General features: G+C 34.3%; 3 protein-coding genes across 10 annotated transcripts in view; all 3 read left to right on the top strand.

Annotated features, from left to right (window-relative positions):
* Positions 1 to 2,185: 2,185 nt before the first annotated feature.
* On the top strand, positions 2,186 to 6,827 carry LOC116403316. Its single transcript, XM_031883987.1, has 4 exons — positions 2,186 to 2,645; positions 2,796 to 2,938; positions 3,108 to 4,406; positions 6,804 to 6,827. The coding sequence occupies exons 1-3, from the start codon at positions 2,545 to 2,547 to the stop codon at positions 3,335 to 3,337; spliced, it is 474 nt and encodes a 157-aa protein (XP_031739847.1). The 5' UTR covers positions 2,186 to 2,544; the 3' UTR covers positions 3,338 to 4,406; positions 6,804 to 6,827.
* On the top strand, positions 6,536 to 7,219 carry LOC116403448 (DNA topoisomerase 2-binding protein 1-A-like). Its single transcript, XM_031884596.1, has 2 exons — positions 6,536 to 6,832; positions 6,968 to 7,219. Exons 1-2 carry the CDS (start codon positions 6,536 to 6,538, stop codon positions 7,217 to 7,219), a joined length of 549 nt encoding a protein of 182 aa, XP_031740456.1.
* Positions 7,220 to 7,234: 15 nt separating this feature from the next.
* Positions 7,235 to 23,678, top strand: part of LOC116403313 (sphingoid long-chain bases kinase 2, mitochondrial-like) — a 69,974-nt gene continuing 53,530 nt past the window's right edge. Inside the window, exons 1-13 of one of the 8 annotated variants that reach the window (XM_031883969.1) lie at positions 7,255 to 7,369; positions 7,589 to 7,674; positions 8,401 to 8,494; positions 9,519 to 9,658; positions 9,740 to 9,840; positions 14,585 to 14,626; positions 15,015 to 15,168; positions 15,486 to 15,625; positions 22,055 to 22,216; positions 22,306 to 22,389; positions 22,469 to 22,575; positions 22,820 to 22,889; positions 23,254 to 23,420. In XM_031883969.1, coding sequence (XP_031739829.1) covers positions 15,081 to 15,168; positions 15,486 to 15,625; positions 22,055 to 22,216; positions 22,306 to 22,389; positions 22,469 to 22,575; positions 22,820 to 22,889; positions 23,254 to 23,420 — 818 coding nt within the window. In that variant the 5' untranslated portion in view covers positions 7,255 to 7,369; positions 7,589 to 7,674; positions 8,401 to 8,494; ... (2 more) ...; positions 14,585 to 14,626; positions 15,015 to 15,080. The other 7 variants (XR_004216006.1, XM_031883970.1, XM_031883972.1 and 4 more) reach the window with 7 other exon arrangements.

Genomic DNA, 23,678 nt, shown 5'->3' with positions numbered 1-23,678 from the left:
GCGTTGTTAAGGTGTTTGAAAACTTATACGTGTTTTCAATACTTGTTAGGTTTGTATAGAACTAAGTTCGTTGCACTTACACACTTGACATTTTGGGTTTTGGAGTGTCTTTTTAAAAATTTGGAACTTTTTTCTAGGTTATGACTTATGAACTTGTATTGAATATTTGTTAGGTCGTTTTGAAAGTTCAAGTGAAACTTAGACACGTTTTGAACTCGTTTTAGGTTGGTTTGAAACTAAGTTTTACACACATTTGATTGACATGTTGGGTCTTGAAGTACTTTTTTCATACTTTTTGAAATTTTGGTAGGTTGTGAGTTACAAACTTACACTTAACCATTTCTGGGTCGTTTTGAAAATTCAAGTGATACTTACACACGTTTTGAATACATTTTAGGTTAGATTGAGTTTGTTGCACTTTGGTTGTCATTTTTGGTCTTGAAATGCTTTTTTCAACCTTTTTGGTAGATTATGAGTTACGAACTTACACTTAGGATTTGCTAGGTCGTTTTGAAAACTCAAGTAATACCTAGACACGTTTTGAGCACGTTTTAGGTTGGTTTGAACTAAGTTTGTTGCACTTAGACACTTGGTTGCCATTTTGGGTCTTGTAGTGCTTTTTTCACACTATTTGAACTTTTTTCATAAATTATGAGTTATGAATCTACATGTAAGCTGTTTTAGGTCGTTTTGAAAGTTCAAGTGAAACTTAGACACGTTTTGAACTCGTTTTAGGTTGGTTTGAAACTAAGTTTAAAACACATTTGATTGACATGTTGGGTCTTGAAGTACTTTTTTCACACATTTGGAAATTTTGGTAGGTTGTGAGTTACAAACTTACACTTAAGCATTGCTTGGTCGTTTTGAAAATTCAAGTGATGTACACGCTTTTGAATTCATTTTAGGTTAGATTGAGTTTGTTGCACTTACACACATGGTTGTCATTTTTGGTCTTGAAATGCTTTTTTCAACCTTCTTGGTAGATTATGAGTTACGAACTTACACTTAGGATTTCCTAGGTCGTTTTGAAAACTCAAGTAATACCTAGACACGTTTTGAGCATGTTTTAGGTTGGTTTGAATTAATTTGTTGCACTTACACACTTGGTTGCCATTTTGGGTCTTGTAGTGCTTTTTTCACAATATTTGAACTTTTTTCGTAGGTTATGAGTTACGAACCTACACGTAAGCTGTTTTAGGTCGTTTTGAAAGTTCAAGTGAAACCTAGACACGTTTTGAGCATGTTTTAGGTCGTTTTGAGTAAATGGTATGTATGTTGTGATTGTTTGATTGCATGTATAATACCTTATTGAGATGTGAATGCTTGATTGAGAAGCTGATAGAACACCAGGTAATGGTTCTTATTTGTTCATTAAGCAACCAAACTATTACAGAATACAATACTCAAACTAGTCTTGAAAACACAGAACAAACAAGTACTATTACAGACAATAACCATGTACAAAATAAAACATTCAAACATCAAAAGTAGTTTACGATAATGGAAAACACTTTCTAAGATTAAAGTAACTGAACAACTTCTGAAATTCTGCTCTCCAGAAAATACAGCCCTTCCACTTCCAGAAACTGATTAACCAACCCCCATCTTTCCTTCCAAAATAAAACATTCAAACATCAAAAGTATGTAGGAAGGCTAACCAGAACTGAGTTGCATAAGGTTTGTCTTCCGCCTCTAGAGATGTTATATCTTTTCATCTAAGAACAAAATTGATCACTTTTTTTCCCTTGACAATCTCTCTAGTTTCTAGGTTAGGTTAAGTGATGGGAATGACTAACCACACTCACAAACGTTTATCTGTATGGCTATTGCAAGCATGCTACTTGCATAGACAATCCATTTCTAAATAGTTGCATAGAATGTTTACTTATTGGTATTAAATATTCTTGTTTGAATAAGAGGTTTTCTTTAATGGTTAAGTAAGCTCCTGAAGGTGACAAGTACAAGGTTGCACGAACGTGCGTATCAATATTGTTACTCGGAAATGGTTTGATCAGTCCATGGCCAGAAAAGGTAGTAGTTCGGGTTGTATATTTGAAAACCGATATAATTTGAATTGTTGGCAGTTATTTGTCTAATAATTTTATTAGTTTCTAACTTGTTTCAAATCCTTTTATTCTCATTTTTAATTGATAGGATGTTTTAATGAGGAGCTGTACCCTTGGTAGCGTTTCTGGAACTTCAAATAAATTGACAAGGGGTTGCTTGACTGCTCACAATAGCCAAGAAAAGGATATTGGGAACTTGGAAGCTGTACCGTCCTCATTTCTTACCGATTCAAAATTCACAGCAGTTGCTGGTCCTGGGTTTTCAGACATGGATGTTGAAGTTACTCTTTCACAGAGCACGTCTATGTTTTCAGATGCTTCTAATTTTATAAATGAGGTTGATGTTGAAGTGCCAGTCACGATGGGAAGGAATGAAGAAAACACTGTTAATTGTCTTGCAAATGACTTTTAGTCTGAAGAAAACGACCTATATTTGTCAGCATGTAGAATAAAAGTTGTTGGGTTTGAAGCTTCTGAGATGCGGAAGATTGTAAATATGATTCTCAGAGGTGGAGGCTCCCGATACATGGTTTTCAATGACAAATTAACACACATAATAGTTGGAGATTCGTCAGAAATGTAATTATCCTTTTACTTTAATCGCAACATAGGTTTTGTGAACTTTATTGCTTGAATTTGTGAGCTCGCCTGTGCTGTGAGCTTTTTGATTTCATTTGAATGGTCTATCCACCCAATTGAAAATTAGTTTTATCATATTTCAAATGGCAGGGAGAAAAAGGAGGTTAGAGATATTGCTACTTCAGGAGTTGTTCATGTGGTTAGATCCAACTGGCTTGAAGAGTGTGACCGTCAGAAGAAGGAGATCCCTATTCTTGGTAGACACATGGCATATGATGAACTTATTCCTAAAGGTTTGATATGCAGGACTCGTATTCTAAGCTATCTGTCTTTTGAATAGCAACCTTAAACTACCATCATGCAGAATAACTGCACATTTCATTTGGATGCATGACTAATATTTGTTTGGAGATCCCTAGCCTGTTTGTCTTGTTCTAAATTTTCTGGCTGTTTACTTTGCAGCATCTAGTAAAATGAGCACCATTGTTATGGATCAAAATAAAGTTCCAAATGTTCATCCAATCGTGCCATCAAATGTGTCAGAAGGAAATATTCATGTTAGCATTGGAAAGACGTCAATAGCAGTGGAAAGAATTGAAGAAAAAAGTGAAACAAAAGTGAATGGAGACAGGAAAATGAAATTATCCCAGAAAAGCCAACAATGTGTAGCAAATGGTACAAACAAGAGTTGAGAAAAGATGGGGCGTGATTTCATGGTTTCAAATGGGAAGTCATCATGTGTATTTAAGGGGAAAATATTTTGTTTTTCTAGTTCCTTTCCAGAAGATCGGGTATGTTGTAAAGATTCTTTCCTCTTATTTCAAACAGCATGATTAATGTACACTATGCACTTTAGGTTTTAGATGTATTATTGTGGTAAATAGCATCCATTTTTTAAAAAAATAACAAAGTAGAAGCCCTGTATTCAATATCAGTTGACTTGAGTAAAGAGTAGTTCATTACTGCTCCAACTCCATGATTTTAAAAGCAAGTCAATGGTGCAGATAGGATTCTAGATCTACTGTTTCTTTAACACTCCGATCCTGTTAAGAGAATGATATAAAAAAAATGGAAAAATTACCTTTTTAGTCCCAATTTTATAGAAATAGGTTTATTGGTCCTTGAGTTTTCAAAATGTACTCTTTTAATCCTTGAGTGCTTAATGTTATACTGGAGACTCTCAAAACCAATTTTTAGAAGAAGTTATTCTACCTTAAAAATGTATAAAGTTATATTGGGGACTTTCTAAACCAATTTTTATAAACTTAGAGACTAAAAAGGTGCATGACCAAATGGGTCTATTTTTCTAAACCTGGAGACTAAAAATGTACATTTTTAAAACTCAAGAACCAAACACACGTGTTCTTCAAAACCAAAACTTGGGGAGTAATTTTCCTAAAAAATTTAAGATAGTGCCAAATGTCATTTAGCATGTGAAATAATTACGATTTTCATTTTTCATTTGAGGAATATGCCTTCAAATTTTTTTTACATTTTATTTTTGAACACTAACAAACATGCATCAACTTTTGACTTCCATAATCCCAAATATTTTTTATGTATATTTTGAGATCATATTTGAAATTCTCCTACTAGAGAGCTGAAATTGTTGAATGGATAAATCAAGGGGGAGGCGAGGTTGTTGAAGATCACATGAAGCAGAAAGTGCACTTCACTGTTGAATGTCATGGTGGGATACCAAGGAGTACAGACGTTCATAGTACTTATGTGTCAAGTCATCGGGTTCGATCATGTTTAGAGGTAAGCGATAATTAATTGTCTTATTTGTGATTTCCGTTTTAGAGCTCTACTATTGGGTTTTGTTTGTGTTTCCCTTTTTGGACATAAAAGTCCACACAAGGTTGAATAGCATATTTTGTTTCATTTAGCCACTGCAAGTTTGGATTGTGTTTGGGTTGGAGCTTTGAATTTTGAGGGACTTTAGTTTTGTGTTGAGCCACGCTCTTATAATATGAAGGATGGATACTGTTTTTTCCAAAACCAAACGCACATCAGTTTTCTAAGATTACAACAACTGTCCTCCCAGTGTAAAAAAAGGTATCCTCAAACCAACCAAAAGAAGGGGAATATGTGAGCAAGATTTATAGTTAATAAATCATCAAAAGTAAATTAGAGTTGGACTCGAGAACTCTTGCTGATGTATAGGAAAAGCAGACAAGGTATGGGAATATAAATTAAAACAGCCTTTAGATGAAAAGGGCTGCTACAACTGATCCTACCTCAAATGGCGGTACCAAAATATAGGACTTGAACCTCAGTCTTCTCCCTCGCCCGTTGTTCTTGGCAATGTTAAAGTATCTCAATTCGTACACATTCATCTCCTTGTTTGAAGCAATAACTCAAAGCCAATCTCTAATGTTGTGTTTCTTGAAATTCTTCTTAGCCAAGTATTTAAGATTCCTCTTGGAGAAGTAGCTATTGGAGTTGATGTTGATCTTGTTCTTGTCCTGAGTGATAGTGACTGAGTCATCAAGTGTCTCTGCCACCCCAGCTTTGTTGGTCTGATGAGGTGATGGTCGTGATCTTGTCCTCAACTAGCATCACACAATCAAATGGTCACATCCTTATTTTTTCCCTTTGGGCCACCAGATGCGGCTGGTCGATGACTCATTCTGCTTCTGCTCTGCTACTTGTTTCCCTAACTCTGCATCTGTATAGAACAATTGGCATAAATGGTGGATACTATTAAATTGGAAAATGGAGATTCAATCAGTTCTATCATTTTGACCTTTTGATGTTTAGGGAAGGTGGTAACATAAATTTACCTTCTCAGACTATCCATTAAGGTTGGTCTGAAAAGAAAAGGGTGGTCTATCTTGGAAAACATATTTGGTTGTTCTCTTTTTTCTTCACTCTGTCTACATTTTGGAAATATGAGTGCTATCATTGTGTGAGAGGTTTCTTTATTGACAAAATTAATTGGAGTTCAACATTTGAAGAAGTTTTTCTATGACTGTCCCTTGAACTCCAAAGGTTTGCACTCCATCCCTGTGCCAAACAAATAGATGCTTCTTATATATTTTTCTCTGGAATTGAGAAGTATTGATGCACACTTCTGTTAAATGCGTTAAATTACGGCTTTGAAGCCAATTTTGAATGGATAGCTGGCGTAGAAACTGCCATTATTGATGAAATTTGATACTATGATTTTTAATTTTAATTTTATATTATTATTAATTTCGTAGCCTAATTATGTTCAATATCTTAAACTGATATTTGAAATGAGAATTGAATATTTATCTTGTTTTTATTTGTTTACTGACTATTTCAAATAAACTCGTTATGAAGGATGGATGTTTGTGGGATACCCTTAAAATTAAAAAAGAAAAGAAGAAGAAATTCATCCTAATTTTGCATGGATGCATTTGTACACATCAAGGAAGACAGGTGAAGAAAAAATATACTAGTTGGCTAGTTGGTATAGGCAAGAAACTCAAATTTCCTCCCAAATGAAGAATTGGAGTTCTGATTCAAGTGATTCAAAAGAAGAATTCTAACACAATAATTTTGCTCGTGCTTGATTTTCTCAAAGAACCTATCATTATCCACATTTGAAATTTGGTTACAGTGATTCTAGCGATTTCAACAAAGATTCTAATGCAGTTTGGAACAAAATAACAAGGATGGACGGTGGTAAAAATATCAAGACAGATGGAACTTGTCTTGATGAACCTTTCTTAATGAGAAGAGGAAAAGTGAGAACATTTTTTATGAAATTTGATACTACTGATGATTTTTAATTTTAATTTTATATTTATTATTTATTTCGTAACCTAATTATGTTCAATATCTTAAACTGATATTTGAAATGAGAATTGAATATTTATCTTGTTTTTATTTGTTTACTGACTATTTCAAATAAACTCGTTATGAAGGATGGATGTTTGTGGGATACCAATGGGCACATTCTCTATTCTCCTCTTCCTTGCTGTGTCCCTTTGCCTGGATTTGAAAACATACGATTTTGTGTTTCACAATATGATGATAAAGACAGAGTATTGTTAAGAAATCTGTGTTTTGTACTTGGGGCCAAGTTTGTGGAGAAGCTGACAAAGAAGGTAACCCATCTAATATGCAAGTTCACCGATGGGACAAAGTTTGAGGCTGCTTGTAAATGGGGCAAACAATGCATTACAGCTGAATGGATATATGAGTGTGTCAGCCAGGTACCTTTGCGATTTTGTTGCTTTTCAATTATATATGTTCACGTACATGCATATCCTGATAGAATTCTAGACCCATTGTGTTGATATTTCTTCTCTTAGATATGGAATGATTTTGTTTGAATACAAAACTTTCAGAGAAAGATTGTCTCTCTTGATTTGTATCGCCCAAAAGAAGTTAAAGCTCAAGACAGAGCGACAGGCTTATGCACTGTCAGCCAATTTCCTACTCAAGCTGCCCCAATGATAGCCAATGAAAGCATATCCCAGTTTCCTATCCATTCTGCCATTCCGAGAGACCAATCAGCTGGAACTAACAGTAGCTTTATAGGAGCAGCTGAACGAATAAGTTCTACGAAGAAAAGCGCAAGTTCTTTGACGAAGCCATAGAAAAGCATTCACTTTTGTTGGAAACAGATCCACTCAATCTGACTGCATTTTGAATTCCACAAAACAAACTACATCAAATTCTCTGTAGTAACTTCACACGTTCCTGATGTCGCTTCCGCAATTGAGGACTTGTTGGAGCAGACAACTAAGGTAAAATCTGGTTTGAGCTACAATTCCATTACTTCATTCCATTTTTATTTTATTTTTTCCTTCAAATCCTTTTGTTTTCCTTTCTTTTTAAGATTCAAGATCAGAAGTCACCTGGAAAGACTGGCTGCGATAAAAGTATATCCTTCTATTAGGATTGATGTTTTTTATGTTTAAACTTTTGGTTTCGTTTGCATTTGGTTTAATCCTTAATGGTACCAGATTTTCCTACCAGACTGTTCGCTTGTTGGTCAAGACCATTCAGAAACTTCTCCAATTGGTGCTTTATCTAACCAGTGGTCAAAAAGGTAATTTTTGCCGTTGTCTCCTTGATCTTCTTATGGAAAGACCATGCTGAATTGAAGTGTTTAACAAGAACGGTCGCTGCCTGGAAATATAGTGAGACCATTCAACGAAGTCGTTATGAAAGAGTTTATTTTCACTATAAGAGAAATATTTTTTTTATATTCTTTTAGTCTCTACTGATGAATTGCTTCCTAGAACAATATAATTTATAATTTCTTTCAAAATAGGTTCGTTTGAGTAATAGTGTTAATCATAAAACTCAAATCACACCGTTTGCAATGCTTGAAAACCAGTATTCACAAATAAATGCTATCCTTGAGCATTAACTTTTTTCATGGGACATTTGCAAAAATGGTAAAACAAGTTATAACTTTATTATTTGTGAAAATGATCAAATAAAGTCCAGCCCACCCATATAAAAGCCTGGATTTGATTATTTTTGCTATATTTTCAAAATCACAAACCTTAAAGACATTTTTGCAAAATACCTAAACTAATTTGCCACCCAATATAGTTTTCCTTTTTCATTTTAGAAAAACCAGGTTTGGAAATAAAGGCAGTAGGTTATTTCTTTAAAAACTAGCCATTAAATATCCCTGTATTCTAAGTGGATCTTAGCATAATGCAAGCTTTAGTGTTTTTTCGAGAAAGACTATTATGTTCGAACACAATTCAATTTTGCCTTTGTAACTTGGTTTTTGTGACCTTTGTGTCTTGTATTTTCTCAGAGCTGAAAGAAAAGAAGATGTGGGCAATTCTACTACTGAAGATGGGACTGTGGGCATATGTGATGGCTTTAGTGAAACACAAACAGAGTCTCAGGTGTGTGCTATGCAATCCAGAAGGGGGAATGCAACTATACCCAATTCATAATTGTATTTGGAACACTAATAATTTTAGCACAAATTCCATCTTTCCATTCTCTAAGACATATAAACCTTATCCCTCTCACTCTATACCTTGGCTATAGTGCTCTTGCAACATATTAAAATTCTCGTAATTAAAAATTCATACACAATTTAAATTAAATTAAACATCAAGACCCCTGATGAAGATGAATCTCTGTTCATTTTTCTTTTTATTAATAAACAAAAGTTTTTAGGTCCACTTCTTTCAACAACCTCCTCAGGGATCCTTAATTATCTCTTTCCATGTTCATAACTACTCTAGTCATGCAAAGATTAGGGTTCATGGCCAATCAACAATTAATCTGTGATCAAGATATTATAAACGTTATTCACATAAAAACATGAAAAGATTAAGAGCAAATAATCAGATGCATTACAAAGAGTAATTCATAAACTTTGTCTTCATCTATCCCTAGGATTAAGAGTTTAGCTACCCCATACTTCACAATCTAAAACACAAAACTCAATACAAAACCCATAACAAAAATTAAAGGAGAAGAAAAAGAAAAAGAAGAAGAAAAGCTAGTGATTCGTATTATTATCAGACTGTGTATAACAGTATGTGTTTTTTAATATTCTTTGTTTCCAGCTCCAGTGTACCAAAATATTATCACAAACTCCACAATCCTTCTCTTTCCAATCCCTAAACTAAAAGATAATAGATTTAAACAATAAATCAAGTTATTCGAGGTACTTGGATCCTCCCTTCTTGAGATCACAATCTCAAGCCCTAAAACCCAAATATTGCTTCTCTTCTCCATTCCCCTATCCCTCTATTTATAACCAAATGTAACCCACTCCCTAACTATTTATGCCCTCAATACCCAAATAACCCCTAATACCGATCCTATTCGTCTCAAGGTGGTTTCAAAATGTAGACCATTTTGGAGGGGCAGTGACTGCATTTTTACCATCTTTATTTAATTTCATCTATGTAGAATGCCATAACTCACAGGTTGATGACGGTGAATGGGAGCTGTATCCACAAGTAACTGCTCTATGCATTGGAAATGCTAAATACTTTGGCGGTGGTATGAAAATTGTGCCAAATGCCGATCCTTCCAACAGGAGTCTAGAGGTATAATTCGTTTCTGTGGGATTTTATTTGATCACTTTTTCCTTCCTTGTCTTCTTAAATATGTGATGCTTTTCTTTGCAGGTAGTAATTCTTCAGGATTTCAAGTGGTATGACTTTATTCTGAATTTACACAAAATATACAATGGGACATATTTGACGGTGAAAAACGTAACATCAAGAAGGTTAGTCATCTCTTTAAAAATTATAATGTGCCTAGATTTTCCATTTTGTATTTCAATTTTCTCTCTCCAACGGTCTGTTTTATGTTGGAGACTTGTGGAAGCAGAGGTGAAGAAACTATAATTGAACTGGATTTGCATGGAGCATTGTGATTTTCATTTCTGTCAAGTTTTTGCTTGAGAAAAACTTACACTCAAACTTATATGGAGATGCTTTATTTACCTAGCAGAGAAGCCCTAAGAAAAGTAATATTGTTAAACCTTCTTACTTCTGGCATTCTGATGTATCCTCAACCAAAATTAGAAAGTTATATGATTATCCTTTTTTCCTTGTTAAATCTTTGTCAACGTTGATGAACTCAATTAATCGATATCAATGTAACTCATCCATGGTTGAACATATGATTGAGCATGATTTCACATTTCAGCTCCACCTCATTAAAATTCATTGTTTGGCAATGATGCCCTTTTCTCAATCAAAACTTCCTATTTCTGCTTCTGAGCTTGTTCGTCTGCCAATGCAACTATCATCAGTTTATTGTTTTGTTGTTCAAGCAGCGTTCGTTCGATCGAAGTGGAAGAAGTTTCTTGCAGCGGCAGCATATATGTTCAATCTGATGGGGAACACTTGGGGTTTCTTCCAAGGAAATTCCATATTCTACCAGCTGCCATTGAAATGATATGCTGAACATGAGCTCCCTTTTGCAGAGAGAGAAAAACAATAAGCAAAAGCTTCGTAGCCGTAGGATCCTTTTTTTCTAACGTGGACTCCTCTCTCAAATTAGAGTAGACAAAGTAAGTTGTTATTTTACTTTTTTTTGTATCGAAACCTTCTTTATACAAAAGCTTCATACTTTCATCCATGGCCAAATTAGAAAATAATGTTCACAATTTCTTGTCTTGTTAAATGAAATTTCACATTTTTTGAAAATTTTGGATTATAATTATTTGAAAAACAAATTTTTTTTTTGCTAACTTTACTGAAAATTTTGTTGCTTTACGGGTTACCCTTTTAGTTAATGGTTCTTATTAGACAATTTTTTTACCTTTAAGTTTTTCTCTTTGAAATTTGATTTTTTAGTCTAATTTTTAAAAACAAAATATTTGTTTTAGTTCTATTTTTTTTTTTTTTGCGTTTTAAATGGGCTTTATGACAAATAATTCAAATGTTTCTTAAATGGGCTTTTCTTCTCTAACTCCTTTCTACTTTTTCCCTCCTCCCCCCTTCTCTCTCTCTCATTTCAAATTTCTTCCCCCACTTCTTCTCTAACGGCTGCCTCTCTCTCTACTTTCTCTCTCTTCTCCCCTTCTCTCTCTCTCTCATTTCAAATTTCTTCCCCCAACTTATTCTCTAACTTCTGCCTCTCTCTCTCTACTTTCTCTCCTCTCCCCTTCTCTCACACTTTTCTGCCGTGTTTAGGATATCTTCTTGTCAAATCGAACATTCGACGTATTTGTAATTGTGATTTTGGAATTAATGTTTGGTCAATTTCTTTTCATATCCACAGAATCAATGATTTTGAAGTGTTGAAACTTTCTTATTTAAATATTTTAAAGAGCTATGAGCTTTGAGGTGGAAAAGTTGTTCTCTCTGTGTTGTTTTTTCTCCCTGTTTTGTGGGGCTGTTTTGGATATGTTGTTTTTGGTTTTGGTTCTTTGGTGCTTTGTTGTCATTTCCTTCGGTGCTTTTGTTTTCTTCATCTGTTTGTGTTGGAACTCCAGTATGTAGTATTTCAATAGTAAACTTTATTGATGAATAACGATGTAAATCCTTAGTACAATATAAGAATGCAAAGACTCTCCAACTGTTTTAATTTTATTAAAGTACATTATATTCAATCTTCATTTTTCTTGGTTCTTCTGTAAATGATATTTCTTCTATTATGGATTTGCATTATACAACACTGCCATATTAAGGCATAAAGTTACGAAAATTAGAAACATACCCTTTGTAGGTGAGAATGTTGTATGTATATATATATATATATATATATATAAATTAGTTATCTTTTTTAGTCCTATATTGTAAAAAAATATGATTGTTTGTTGAAAAAAAAAGGACAAAACAATGGACCAATGGACCGCTAATATGAGTCGGTGAACGAGATAATTAATTCTCTGAATCCATTTAAGCAAAATTAAAAAAAAAAAATCTAATAAAAACCCTACATGTACAGTCTCTCTCATTTCAAATTTCTTTCTCCTCTTCTCTAACGGCCAAGTCTCCCTCTCCTCCCCCCTTCTCTCTTGCTCTCTTGTCTTCTTTGGCCTATCTCTCAACAGAAACCCTATCATACCCATTTTGCGGATCCATCTCCATCTTCTTCTCTTAGTCGCGGATCCAATCTCCATCTTCTTCTCTTAGTCGCGCATCCAATCTCCATCTTCTTCTCTTAGTCGCGGATCCAATCTCCATCTTCTTCTCTCAGTCGCGGATCCAATCTCCATCTTCTTCTCTCAGTGCGTCCTTTCCATTTCTTCGTACACTCCATTTTCGAAACCCTATCATACCCATTTCACCCATCCATCTCCATCTTCTTCTCTTAGCGCGTCCTTTCCATTTCTTCTTCTTCTTCTTTGTTCGTACACTCCATTTTCCCTTTCTCTTCTCAAACCCTAATTCTTCTTTGTTCGTACAACCAAAACCAGTTTAACCAGTGTTGATTCCTCCTCTACTTCGACCTGTGATGCTCTTTTCTTCTTCCCTCGCAATTTCGATTCCACCATCCTCACCGATTTTGGTTGCAATTTCTACTCTCTTCAACCTCAACCTTCTGGATTCCCTCACTCTCACCGGATTGACTTCAATGTCCTTGGAACCTCCACTACTACTACTACTACTCCACTCATCAAAGAATCCGCTGGATTATCAGACGCTCCTCTTCCTTTCCTTTCTAATCCTTGTCTCTCTTTCAACTCAGCGGTGAGCCCCCGAACGAATCGCATTACTCCGTGAGTTCCCAATTAATTCCATCTTTATTTAATATTCAATTGTCCTCTTTCCATTTGTTTCAATTATTGAATAGAAAGTTACTTGAATGAACTATGTTCTAATAATTTCATGTGGTTCTGGTAAAGCACAGTGCATCCGGTCGAACTTCCCCCATTATGTAATTTTATGGAGGTAGTTTTGTAAATTGGATTGAAACAGGGGCTATTCAATGTGTATGCATTAAAATATAGGTATTGTTTTTCAATTAAATATAAATCGATTGAGCCTCCGATGTGCTAGTAAGCGTCAGATCTCCTCTGTGTATATATAGTTAGGTACTCTTCTTTTTTTATAGGTTCTGTCATATATATCACGGTCTGAAGTTGTAGCTGAACTTGCTTTCATCTTCAGTTTCTATCACTATTTAAAGGTTAGATTTTGTTCGATTAGAAGAATGTAAATTTGTCAAGGACAATAGCATGCTTAGTTTAATTGTACTCAAATATTGTTAATAAAACAATTGCTTTATTTGTGTTGATACCATTATTTGTGTGGTAGATCTCTTGATTCATTTTGATGTTTGTATTTTGAAGACATACAAAGGTCATAATACTAGTTGCTATTCTTTTTATCTTGGTACGTTTCATTTTTTTTTAATATTTCACTGTCTCTATAATTGATTGTACAAACATATCTCATCATTCAATCACTTTTCAAGTTTTAGATTCTGAAATTTGTACATATTGGGGTTTTCCTTTTTCTTTATTTTGGATTATTTCAAATCTCCAAAGATCTTTCTTGTAACATTTGCATATTTTAGTTTATTAAAATCTTCGAAAGTAGAGGAGAAGGCTCCAAAAGCATTCTGTCTCTCATTGCCTTGCCTAACATTATCATCTGTGTAAGATGTGCCAATGAGTAGACCATGTTCTTTTACTTTTTTTTCCATAGCTTTTGAACCACTTTCCCTTTCTCTCCTTCTCTTTCATTCTTCTTTTATGTTAATTGGAAGAAGCTTTGAGGCCTCTCTTGAAAATAATGAGGTTTTGAAGGGGATAGAAAGAGAGTGATGGTGGGATCCATCAAAGGTTTGGGATTTCACACAATGTTCGCATCACTCTTTTAAATGTAATTAGAGGTTGAGGAGTTGATCGCCGATCATAGATAAGGAGGGGCTGGTTAGTGGCTTGAAAAAGAATTCAGACAACATTAATTTTTTCTAAAAAATAAAACCAACCTTCCGACGGTTGGTTAACACTCCTCGACAGTCGAGATAGGGTAAGACTTGTATTCTAGTTCTGTTGGTACCTGTATTTGTGCTTCATCACTTCATAATTGTACTTTTATTTATCCCCTTTGTATGTTTCCATGTGTTTCATGTTTGTCTTTTATGTTTCTTCTATTTATATATTTCTTCATGTTCTTCTCCATTCGGGTTTGCTCTTGCGGAGGTTACACATTCATTGTTGTGCTGGTACTTTAGTTAATGATGTCTAGTAATTTTTGTTTTGCAAATTTTCTTGTTAGTGCTCAAGTTTGATTTCATACTGCCTTTAGCATAGCTTTACGATTGCAGAATTCTTGCACATTGCCCTTTTTTATTTTGTTATTACTGATGGACTTATTTGTGATACCTTTAAAGAAGAAAATTTATGGCTATTTGTGTTGAAGTTTATTTTTTGATTATTGGTTGGTTTTTTCCCTCCACTTCTCTTAATATTTTGAAGTGTGTAATAAGGTAAGCAATTTTTTAGTCCCCTAAATTTGTTTTGTTGATGAATTGTTTCCTTTTTTTTTTCTCGGTTTTGTTTTCAGGTTTTCATCATTATTCATTTGGTGGCTAAATATTACTCATGGGTATTTGTTTGATCTTATTTTGTTGTGATCAATTGATATACATAATATGCACTATAAATTTGTTAAATTGTTGGATTATTTGCTTTTTTAATAAGGTTGGAGGAACCTCAAGGTACGTTTTGTTAAAGCATATTTTATATTGATAAATTTGAAGTTGTCAAGTCTATAACAATGATAATGTTAATACGAGTAAATTTATAGCAAATTTAGTTGACTTAACTTATTTACATGCTGGTTGCTCGGACTCTTGGAAAAACCTTACGTGCATTTTAACCCACGATAAGAGAACTTAAGGTTGTTATGACTTACATATCAGTTTTTGAGATTTTCCTTTATAACTTTTTCATAGACCTTATTGTAGTTTTTTGTTCTTTATTTTTGTTTGTAGGACGTTTCTAGAGAATGCAAGACCATGTTTGAGTGAGAAATTGGTCTCGATGAAATTGAGAGTTCAATGAACAACACATACAATGCAAGTAAATCTACCTACTCAAACCCATCTTCTATTTCTAAAGCAGAAGGGCTTTCGGTGGCTGAACCAAGTGAGTGATTAAGTTTTTTATCACCCGTATTATTTGTTATCACTAGGGAAAGAAAGCTGAGTAGAAAAAGTAGAATGCCAAATGGAAAAAAAAAGATCAGTAAGCAGCGTTATTATTTTAAAATAGAAAAAAAAAATGAACATTATTGTTAAACTGAGCCATTCTCGAGAACATGAAATAGAATTGGATAGCTGCCATGCATCGTGTCTATGAATGTTAAGAATGAAACTATCGGTAAGGTTATAGAATAATCATTCTACCAGCCTCAATTATGATACAGGGTTTATGAAATAGAATTTTCTTATGTATTGTAATAGTAGAAGATTCTTCGTTGGGAAGCAAAGCTTATAGCTTTGATGAGTATCTAAAGGTTACAGAAGAGCAACTGAAAGCTTACGATCAGCTCCAAACCAATTTTCCAGCACAAAGCCAGAGTGGATCCAAGTACAACGGGAAGGTTGTTAAAATCAAATCTCTTTGTCTTATTTCATAACTATTTAGTTTTGATCTTAACTACAACAATTTTCATTTTTTTCTAGGTGAACATTGTATGTGCTTAGAAATTAAGTGTTTTGAAAATTAGAGGTGAGCAATCACACTTAGAAACTAAGTGTAGAACCATAGAAATGTTACCCCATCGGTTCTAGCAACGCCTAGTTACCGCAGTTCATAACAAAGAAAGAAAAGAGGCTCGTAAATGCAGACCATAAAAAAGTGAGACAATCAACAATTATAAAAAAAAACATATGCAATATGCATTAAAAAAAGCTCATAAAAAATATAGAGTCAAGTTAGTTAGGTCAAGTAGAACTTGTTGAGTTCCTTAGCTATTAGAGCTTTTGGGGGAAAACATCGATTTTGGTAACTGGTTTTCTTTATTATTTTAATAAATAGGAATCGACTTGCATTTTTTTAGTTTTTTTTTTTTTGTAAAAATAATGATTTGATTTGTTTGTTTTTAAGTATTGGGTTTGGCAAGATGTGGTTATCTCACATCGATTTTTTTTATAGAAAAGTTTGACTCAAAGACTATAAAAGAAACCTATTTCATTTATTTAGAAATTCTCACTTATAAACATTTTAAGTTTTAGTGTGATTACTCTAATTAAATTCCTTCTGTATTATCTAGTTGGAGAGTGGATAAAAAATGTGAGTGGTTAAAAACTTTGAGAATGTGTTCTTATAATGGGGTCTCTCATGAGAGAGTGTTCTTGTAATTGGGGTCGGGCTTTGAGACTCAAATTAACTACCAAATAGGCAAGACTATGGTTTGGTATTTTTATAAGTTAATTTTGGGTCGAGCATTGTGGACTTTCCATATACGTTTAAAATTTTAAGTGAGAATAAATTATTGCTAGGATTTGAGTAAATAGACGATGGGCCTTTCATTTTGGGCCATAGAGTACAATTTTCGAAATGGATCCAAACGAAGGAAAGTCACTCATTGTGTGTGTGAACCTGATAAAGCCACGTAGGTTGAAGTTGCATAGACCAATTCTTTCGATCGTGTTGTTGGTTATCATACTTGTATCTTTAAAGTAGTTTGAACGAAAATGGATGATCCGAGACACAAATAGCACTACACCAAAATGAACTTTTAATAGCCCATTATTTTAAATGGGATGTGGAAAAGAACAACAAAGAAAAAGCGGGAAATAAATATTTAAGTTCCCTCTAAATATTTTCCCCCATTTTCGGCCTCTTTCAATCTAATTCATTTTGCTCTCTAGTGCGCTCTAGCACGACTACGAAAGCCACGTTGAAACCCAACACGACGACTGCGATACCCTGCCTCTCACGATTGTTTCACAACAACATGCTGATCTCTCACCGTCGTCCACATTGGTGAAAGAGACCAGGCTATTCGCAAACTGGAAAGGGAAATAGAAGATAAAGATAGGGAATTGCAATCAATTAAATTAGACAACGACGCAGTGTGTTTTTTTTTTCCCCCTCATGCTTGATGTGCTTACATAAGAATGTTTTGTAATGATCTGCTTTTTTTTCACTAACCCTTTTATTCTATAATTTCTTCACAGGCTTGGGCCAAGGATGATCTTCTGCGAGAACAAGATAAGGAAATAGCAACTTAAAGGTTACATTTTTTGTTGATGCCCTTCAATTTTTCCCTTCTTTTGCCATTGATTTTACTTTTTGCTTACGCTAACATCCTAGCACATTCTTTAGTATTTTAATTTTATTGCAGTACATTATATTGAATCTTCATTTTCCTTGGCTGTGCTATAAATGGTGTTTCTTCTATATGGATTTGCATTATACAACAGTACCGTATTAAGTCATAAAGTTAAGAAAATTAGAAAGACACCCTTTGTAGGAGAGAACATGATCCTTCCTTTAAAGTAAATTGAGAGAATTTCCTCTACTTCCTCAATTTTAAGGCTTGAGGTTTGAAGAACAAGGATGAATAATCAACGAAAGAGGAATGAAGAGGTTTCTCCTTTAGCGAAAATAACGATTTTTCGTTTTTCATACTTCCAAAAACACACAATTATGAACTTATTGTGCATTAAATTGATCGAGAGGCCTTCCAATTGTTTGTTAATCTATAGTTTCTGTCTCTATTTTAATTAACTGCTACAAGTAGAAGCTTAACTACATGGTTAGAGTTTTATCAAAAAAGGAAAGAAAAAAAAGAAGAAAGATCATGTGATAAATTTATAGAAATGCCATTAAATTATTTTCTAACCTTTGATTTCTGTTTCTGTGGTAAATTACTGCTACTAGAAATCTAATTGTGTTCGGTTAGTTAGACTTCATGGGTTTGAATTTATTTATTTTTTTGTTAAAGAGGTTCCATTATACAGAATACCCCTAAACTTTGTACTTTATATAGAAATACCATTGAAAACACACTCAAGACATAAACTACCAAAAGAGTTAAAAATACAGTTACTATAATTATCCTAATTTTAGTAATAAATGAAATTGAGAGAATTTCCTTTGATTTTCAGGAACAAGGATAATTAATCAATGAAAAAGAAATGAAGAGGTTTATCCATGCAAGCTTCAAACCAAAGTCAAGGATGTCGATCCTTCCAGGGGAGTCCAAAGTTCCCCCTTATTCTTCTCCCTTTATATTGATTTTCAAAAGCTTGCAATTTTTTAAGTGGGGGTGGGCAATAGCTTACATGTTTAGTCTAAACTTGGGGGTTCAAATGTTTTGCCCAAATTTCAAAATTTCTAAAAAAAATTTCCTTACAATAAGGAGCATTATACCTTATTAGCTTACTTAGATCTTGCATAAAAAGCATGACCGGCAACCTTGACCACTGAGCTTGGGTTTGTGATGTAAAATTCTGAATGTTGATGATTATATGTGCTGAAATTTGAGAATAAGCTGCCGTCTTTTTTGGTTTACGTCCCTTTTTAGCGATATCTTATTGAGATGTTAGCGATATCTTGTTGAGATGTGAATGCTTGATTGAGAAAATGGTATGTGTGTTGTGAATGCTTGATTGCATGTATATAATAAATAAGTGCATGGATACTTTTCTAGCTTTGTCTTCCTTTGTTGCTTTGCCGTGACTTACCTATGATGCGCTTAGTCCAAACCTAGCCTAGATAGAGTTAAAAAAGGATAGGAGGTACTCTTTAGAAATTGAGATGGTTTTAATAAATAACATGAGTTAGGAGCCGTTTGTCTAGCCACAATGAACTAAATCCCTTTAGAAAAGGGTGGACATTAACAAAACTTGTTGCCACTTCGAAGGGAGTAGTCAAACTTAGAAACTAAGTGTAGAACCATAGAAAGGTTAGCCCACCAGTTCTAGCAAGACCTAGTTACCACATTGCATATCAAAGAAAGAATAGAGAGACTTGCAAACGTAAACAGTGACACAATTAAGAGCTAAAAAAAACAAACAACATATGCAATATACATCAGAAAAATCCCATAAAAAATGAGGGGAAACTTCACTTATGGCCTAACCAAAACCAGACCACCTACTCTTAGCGTTCTAGACATAGCATCGAGTTTGATGAGGGCTTTGAAAAGAGGAGGAATCCTCCCCGTTCCACACTAGGGGGAAAACGAGGCTTGTTGTCACTCCGAAGGGAGCAGTCAAACTTAGCATTGAGTTTGACGAGGGCTTTGAAAAGAGGAGGAATCCTCCCCGTTCCATAGTAGGGGGAAAACGAGGCTTGTTGTCACTCCGAAGGGAGCAGTCAAACTTAGAAACTAAGTCTAGAACCATAGAAAGGTTACCCCACCGGTTCTTGTGTGCGTACCAAAGAAACAAAAGAGATAGTTGCAAATGTAAAACGTAAAACAGCGACACAATTAAGAGCTAAAAAAAACAAACAACATATGCAATATACATCAGAAAAATCCCATAAAAAATGAGGGGAAACTTCACTTATGGCCTAACCAAAACCAGACCACCTACTCTTAGCGTTCTAGACATAATCGAGTTTGATGAGGGCTTTGAAAAGAGGAGGAATCCTCCCCGTTCCACACTAGGGGGAAAACGAGGCTTGTTGTCACTCCGAAGGGAGCAGTCAAACTTAGCATTGAGTTTGACGAGGGCTTTGAAAAGAGGAGGAATCCTCCCCGTTCCACACTAGGGGGAAAACAAGGCTTGTTGTCACTCCGAAGGGAGCAGTCAAACTTAGAAACTAAGTCTAGAACCATAGAAAGGTTACCCCACCGGTTCTTGTGTGCGTACCAAAGAAACAAAAGAGATAGTTGCAAATGTAAAACGTAAAAAAACGAGACAATTAAGAGCTAAAAAAAACAAACAACATATGCATTATACATCAGAAAAATCCCATTCAGATTGTTTTATCTTCTCATGTTGGGCTACTTCCAAGCAATGTTTTAAGTGAAGGGTGGATAATAGCTCACTTGTTTAGTCTAACCTTGGGGGATTTCAAATTTTGTCCAAATTTCAAAATTTTTCAAAAGTTTTTCATTACAATAATGAGCATCATAGCTTCTTAGATCTTGCATAAAAGGCATGACTGTCAACCCTTGAGCACTAAGCTCGGGTTTGTGACGTGAGATTCTGAATTTTGATGAGTATATGTACTGAAATTTGAGAATAAGCTTATGTCCTTTTTGTGTTTGCTAAGTTTTAACTAATACTCTCAGTATTTATCTTTGTGCTTATGTGATAGATTTGTTATGCACTATAGTGATGTGGGGTGTTTCCTTATTTTCTGCATCTTAACTACCTTATTTTCTGCATCTTAAATACCTTATTTTTTTGCATCTTAATTGGTACTGAAATTTTGTTTGTTTCAGTGGAAGAGGCACTATCAGCATTGACATGTACATGTGATTTTAAGCAAGAACCAGGAGAGTGAGAGTTTTAGTGTGCCGTATTTAGAATTTGCCGATATCTTTTTCCCGTTTCAGCAAGTATTCCTGATAGTGGGGGTAACTCTCAAGTCTGCAGTCTTTTCTTCATGAAATTTGTAGATTATCTAAGAATACTAATATCATTTAATGGTGACATTTTTTAGCAACTTTTCTTAACCACACTTTTTCATTAAGTTTACTCTTGTTTAATTGACAGATTCTTCGAGTAATGCTAGATATTGGTTCTAACAACGAGAAGTTACTTAATGATCCTCTTTGTAAGTGAAAGGGAAACCTTCATGTCTTTTATCTCCATATTTTCCTTGTAATGTATTTTGCTTATATTGCTCTGTTTCTGTTGTCAATGACGATATATCTGGGCTTTTTGTTGTTGTGGTGGTGGTGGTGAAATATTTTATTTAAGCCTCTAGTTAATATTTATGCTTACTTAACAGAAAATTTGTTGCTTGAGCTTGCTTCATTTCGTCCTTTTACTTGTTTAAGTCCTCCAAAAAGTATTCATTACTTTAATAAATTCCCTCACCAGCATCATCACCTCTTAGTCAACAAACTGTTTTTTCCCAAATGCAAAAAAGGAAAAAAATAAATAAATAAAGACAATCAAGAACAACCATCAACAACATGAAAAAAAAAAGAGAAGAAAAAGATAGCTACTGAAAAACATTACTACCCATTTTCATTATCATAATCCTCTACTATGCTTTTCCACCTTCTAACCCATTTTTCCATTGCAGGATTTATTGGAGTTGAGGAGTCCCACAATCTTTATGTTCTGTTTGTTTCTCCATCACTTTTTCAAGGCTGTTCAATTGGAGTTCCATCTTCAGGTAATATTAATGTGTTTGTTTCTAAGATAATTTTGTTAAACACTTGTTTTTGTTGTCTCCATCCACCAACTGTTTGATGAAATGCCGCATTGAACAATTTTATGGGTTCTTGGGAAGCATGTGATCTATGTGTTGTGGAATTTGTATAATTAGTTAGAGTGATTTAGAAAAACTTTTGTATTTGTAGTTGGATAGACAATTCATTCCATATTTAGAGCATGATTAAGAGTTATTTTGAAAATGTTAAAATTACTTCAAAAGATATTTGGATAATTTAAATGACTTTCGTCTATTGTATGATGATCATGTTTGATAGATCGAAAACTTTTCTTCTTCTTCTTCTTCGTTTCTTCCTGCTGCCTATTCGACCTTCAACTTTGAGTGTAGTTGCTTGGCTGTCGAATGGCCACCACTCAAAGTCACTCCCTCGCCTTCTTATCACTCTTAATTTCCTTAACAACAAAGTCAAACTGCTACAGAACAATCGAATTTTTGTTTGATTAATTTTCTATCCACAGGAGGCTTTTGTATGTTGATCACCCTTGTTTTCTTTGAAAAGTTTAAACTTCCATACACGATATATTGGGAAACTTTCACATTCCTCGGGACATTAAAAGCTCAAGAGCATTGATTTTGAGCAAAATAAAAATGAAAATCTCTTTTAATTTCCAGCAACACCATATTTGAAGTTCATTGTATTTTCTTCTTCCAACTACAGGTTGACATGATTGTCTTGACAGATGGAAGTCGTATTCTTGGCCTCGGTGACCTTGGAGTTCAGGGAATAGGAATACCTAGATTGGAGGGAGAAGAGTATCTATCAATTGTTGATGATTTTATGGAAGCCGTGCATACATGTTGGCCTAAAGCTATTGTTCAGGTTTATTGGTTAAGATATCAAATTTTTAACTGTGTTCACTGCCAGTAATCAGTATCGTAATCTCGTAATTTGATTTTGAATGATGCCAGTTTGAGGATTTTCAAATGAAATGGCCTTTTGAAACATTACAACGTTATCGTAAGAGGTTCTGCATGTTCAACGATGACATACAAGTGAGTAGTTGATGATGTATTAATGCAGTTGATAATTACTTAAAAGGACATTCGTTTTCGTTTATTTCATTTCATAAAGGGAACTGCTGGTGTTGCTCTCGTTGGACTATTGGGAACTGTGAGAGCTCAAGGGCGGCCATTGAGTGATTTTGTTAACCAAAAGATAGTAGTGGTAGGGGCTGGAAGGTATTGTCAGCTGTTTAACTTTAACATTTTCTCCAAATAGCAATACTGCTAACGATTTAGGGATCATAAGCCTTGTCCTCTTTGTTGAAACAAAAGTGGTTGTTTGAAAGAGGAATTACTATTACTATTACTATTACTATTACGTGAATATAAGAGATGAAAACTTTGGAAACTATAGTTCAATCCTTTTGGTTTAACCTTCATTTGTTTCAACATGCTGTTTTTTCCCCTCTTTCAACTTTAGTGCAGGGCTCGGTGTTCTTAACATGACTATTCAGGCTGTTTCGAGAATGGCAGGGAACAACGATTCTAGTGCAAGAATCTTTTTCTAACTTTCATTCTCAATTTCTGCATCAGTCTGTCCAAGTTTTTCCTTCCATGAGAGTTACTGATTTCAGAAACCAATCAGATGGGGTTCGGAATTTGGATAGCTTTATTATGGGTTAATTTGTATGACGCAGTTTCTTGTGAAAAGTATGAGGCAGTTGAAGAAGTTAAATGACTTGTGGTGGTAGTAATCATTGTCAAACTCATGTGGTTTTTAACTTAAAAAGAAAGAGGGAAAATGTGAACTTAGTCCTATGCAGATTAGTGTTTTAAAGAGGAAAAATATGAACTTAGTCCTATGCAGATTAGTGTTTTAAGTCTTCTATCTAATTGTTCGTGGGATAAATGCAGTTACTTTATCAAAAACAAAGAAGAAAAGGAAGGGACCACAAGAAATCAATGGTGGAATCGATCAGGCAGGGTGTGGAAAATTACAACTCAGTTTTTGTTTTCACTGTTGAGAACATGAGAAACCTCAAGTTCAAGGAACTCAGGGAGCAGCTGAAGTCAACTAGCAGGCAAGTTCTACTTTCTGAATTCTGTATTATTTAATCTGCGTCATCATTTCAAATATTGATTAGTGATACAAATGTACTTTCTCTATGTTGTTTGGTTAGCTTCTAGATAGCACGAGAAAAGATATGAATAATAAATAGCATATTTTTAAAACTCAAAAGATAAAATCATAATGAATAGCATTCCTTAGGAGAAAGGATGAGGACACGTTGTTTCTATAAACCTAATTTTAGTTTTGCCAGTTTGAAATACTTGTGTAG

This window comes from Cucumis sativus, chromosome 4 (genome assembly GCF_000004075.3).
Source record: "Cucumis sativus cultivar 9930 chromosome 4, Cucumber_9930_V3, whole genome shotgun sequence".
Classification (NCBI taxonomy): Eukaryota; Viridiplantae; Streptophyta; class Magnoliopsida; order Cucurbitales; family Cucurbitaceae; genus Cucumis; species Cucumis sativus.
This window is presented reverse-complemented; position numbering and strand designations above follow the sequence as displayed.